Below are 3,463 nucleotides of genomic sequence, written 5' to 3' on the forward strand. Positions count from 1 at the left end.
GGAGGGCACCACGCAAGGGTGAGGACCCACTGCCTCAGACCTCGCTCCCAGCCAGTCTTCCCCTGGGTCTGACTACACAGCTTATCAACTGTCTGGGAAGCTTGAAAATATCCCTCTTCCTTTGTCCTAGTCATTCCAAAATACATGCATGCATGCATACCTACCTAAAATAAAATACAAAACAAAACTCGAGAAACAGAACAGCACAACAGCAAACACACATGCTGGCGACCAGCTGCCTCACTGGGGCATTTGCCCTTTGCCCGTGACCTTCACTGCCCCAGGTTCTAACCTCCATGAGTAATTCCAGCTGCCTCAATAGCACTAAGTGTTGTCCCCAGAAACTTCTCCACTCCAGTGGGAACACACATGAGCCTTAGTCCTCAGTCCTTCACCTGCCTGATGCTTCACTCGGCTCTACACCAGGCAGCTGGGAAGCCCCAGGAACTGGAGGCAAAGGACTTGGACTTGGGGAGCTTCTCTGCTACTCCCCAAGGCAGGCTTTTCTCTCTCTGGTCATCTTGCCACCTGTGAAATGGGGACAACAGCACAAGCCACATCAAAAGCACAATGCAGGGTGGACTCGGTGCTCTTTGTGCTACAAATGTGGCCAGTCATGGACCCACAGCCCAGCTGTGGCAAGAGGGAAACCAGCTAGGGGATCTGAAATGTGTCCCCATGGGCCACACGGACAATCAGTCCCTGGCAGGTCAGGCAGGGACGGCCCAGCAACTCGTCCTAGCACCTAACTACACTGTGAACAAGCCTGGGGTGCTTTATGCACATTTCAGAAGTACAAGCATCTGTGAAGCGCTGAGCAGGATCCTGGCTGCCTGGAAACCAGATTTCTGGCTTGTTGGCTGGAACACATGTTGCATTTGAACTGAAGAGGCCGTTTTTCCTTTCTGGTGTGTGTCCATAAGGATGGGTGTGTACGTGCACATGCACATACGTGTGTGGACATGCACAGAACTGATGTGTGTCTGATGTGCACGTGCATTTCTGTGTGTGCATTTCAAGATGTGCACTTCCCCATCCACGGGAGGTTTGTGCCAAGTATGCTGGTACAGATTTGGCTGATGAGAAACACTGTGATCTGCCAGGGAGCCCACTTGTCCCAGGTGTTTGGGCCGTGAGAAGGCCGTGGGAAGTCAGTGTATCCCTCCATCAGTTAATTAGATGTTGGATAGCTGACAAGGTTGGTGTCACCCAGAACTTCATGGAGATGGAAGTGTTACTGACCCTGAGACTGGGCTTTGCTGATTTTTCATTCACCTTTTCTCAATCACGCTGAAGTCATCCCTGGAATAGGAACAGGGTGTGCAGTGACTGAAGCCTCAGTCTTGATTTATCCAGCTCTAAGTCCTTAGAACTGAGCAGACGAGTCTTGCCCTAGTGATAGAGCACCTTGTATAGCTTAGTGCTCTGTTCAAGGCTCAGGGCTTACGTGCCTCATTCACTCTGTGGTTATACTGAACCTCTACCTCCTTCTTACTGAAATGGCCACTCACAGAAACACACGGGCAGGGGGAACAGGATTTGCTAACCCCTTTTGGGGGCCAGAACTGGAACTCAGGTTCCCCCTGCGTTGGGAGCTTCTGCATCCTGCTGTCAGAGGTGCACACACTGGCACTTGTCTCCTGATGCTCCCGAGATGGTGCTGTGTAGGCACCTGTGCAGGGATCCCCAGGGGCCCTCCAGGAGGGACCGGAGGGCCTCTTTGAGACTCCACCGCTCTCTCTGCAGAGTGGCGACAAGGAAGCGGGGCCAGGATGATCCTGCAGGATGAAGACATCACCACCAAGATCGAGAATGACTGGAAGCGGCTGAACACCTTGGCCCACTACCAGGTGAGGGGAGGGGCACAGGGGAGAAGTTGGGGCCAACCACAGTCCCTCACCTAGAAGTCTCAATCCTGGAATAACAGGGTCACCCCAAAGCTAGTCACCAAACTCCAAATCCCTTGTTCACCAGCAATTCATATTCCCTCAGTGACTCAGGGGAAATTGATGTCACCCAGCCAAGGAACCGGGGAGCCCGCCGTCTTTGGAGGCAGCATGGTGACCTGCATGTCTCCCGCGGGTGTAGGCAGAGTCCACATGGAAAGGTCCTCCTGGAGGTTCCGCTGGGCACGAAGGCGGGGTGGTCGCCCAGGGAAGCACTGGGGTGGAGACTGCCAGAGGGGCTCAGAATACCACTCAGTATTCAGGTTTGTGTCTCATTTTGCTCTAAGGAAAAATGACAGCCTCTGAAGTCCCATCATTCACCTGCAAGGCACCAATGGCTGCTTAGAACCAAGTTAATCCTGATTTTATCTGTAATTTCTGAGGTGGCAGAGTGCTGTGCCCAGGTCCTTAGAAGCCTTTTCCCTGTAGGTGCCAGATGGTTCTGTGGTGGCTTTAGTGTCCAAGCAGGTGACAGCCTATAATGCAGTGAACAACTCCACAGTCTCAAGGACCTCAGCAAGTAAATATGGTGAGAGCTCACTGACTATCCTTGGGGGCCGGGATGTCCTGAGCAGCTGGAAGGCAGCAGCGCCGGGCGGGGAGGAGGGTGAGTCAGGCAGACAGAGCCTTAGTGGGGTGGGCAGGGAAGGCGAGAGGATCCTGGTTCCAGTTGGCCCCTCTGATGCCTGAATATCATCAAGCAAAAGAGGAAAATCCAGCCTTCAGGAGCGTCTTAGAGTCTGTACGACGCTTTCCCTTTTGTGATAGTTATTATCTCACATCACGTTCATAACAATCCGGTGAATTAAATAATTATTATTTCCCCCAATTATGCAAATTAGTAAATTATAACTCAGATACACAGAGGCTAAATGACTTTTAAAAGTCACACTGCTATCATGCAGAGGAGGGAAGGTACAAACCCGGGCTGTGCCTGCGGTGCAGGGAGAGGGTGCTGGATATGGGGGTGAGACCAGAAGGTGCCCTGCCCTGCCACCACCTGTGTGCTCTGGGGCCAGACATCAGGTTGCTCTGAGCTTTGGTTCTCTTATAAGCAAAACAAGGATTGAAAAAGCTCACAAATTCACAGATTCTTCTGCGTAACAAATAGGTGAATATATAGAATGGTGCCTACGTGCAGTAGGACCATCACCTTCTGTTCCCGCCCAGCTCCCATTTCACTAGAGCTCACAGACACTGGCAGGAGCTTCAGGAAATAAATGGAAAAGATTGGCCCAGGCCAGAAGGGAGGAGGTAGGCGAGCGGGCTACCAGGGGATTATTCCGCTGGACAACGTTTATTAAGACAGGCTACCTGCTCTTATGTGTGTACTTAATTGGCTACATAGGACACGTCCTAAGACAGAACTTGAGAACTCATGCAGGGAAAAGTGTAAAGAAAGTACAAGCTTATATTTTTACAAATTGAATAATTAAGGGTGGGCACATCGCCAAGTATAGGAGGGCCAGAGTGGGAATCTGAGTGAGTGGAGAAGCTGCAGATAGTTTCTTGGTGGC

The 3,463-nt window shown here is 51.6% G+C and overlaps 1 protein-coding gene across 1 annotated transcript in view; it reads left to right on the forward strand.

Annotated features, from left to right (window-relative positions):
* PLXNA4 (plexin A4) overlaps window positions 1-3,463 on the forward strand; it is a 357,753-nt gene that overhangs the window by 339,515 nt on the left and 14,775 nt on the right. Inside the window, exons 25-26 of the mRNA XM_012806241.2 lie at window positions 1,747-1,850; window positions 2,376-2,553. Coding sequence (XP_012661695.1) covers window positions 1,747-1,850; window positions 2,376-2,553 — 282 coding nt within the window. The remainder of the gene's footprint in view (window positions 1-1,746; window positions 1,851-2,375; window positions 2,554-3,463) is intronic.

Source organism: Otolemur garnettii, unplaced genomic scaffold, assembly GCF_000181295.1.
Source record: "Otolemur garnettii isolate 467f Iridium unplaced genomic scaffold, OtoGar3 scaffold00049, whole genome shotgun sequence".
NCBI classification, from domain to species: domain Eukaryota; kingdom Metazoa; phylum Chordata; class Mammalia; order Primates; family Galagidae; genus Otolemur; species Otolemur garnettii.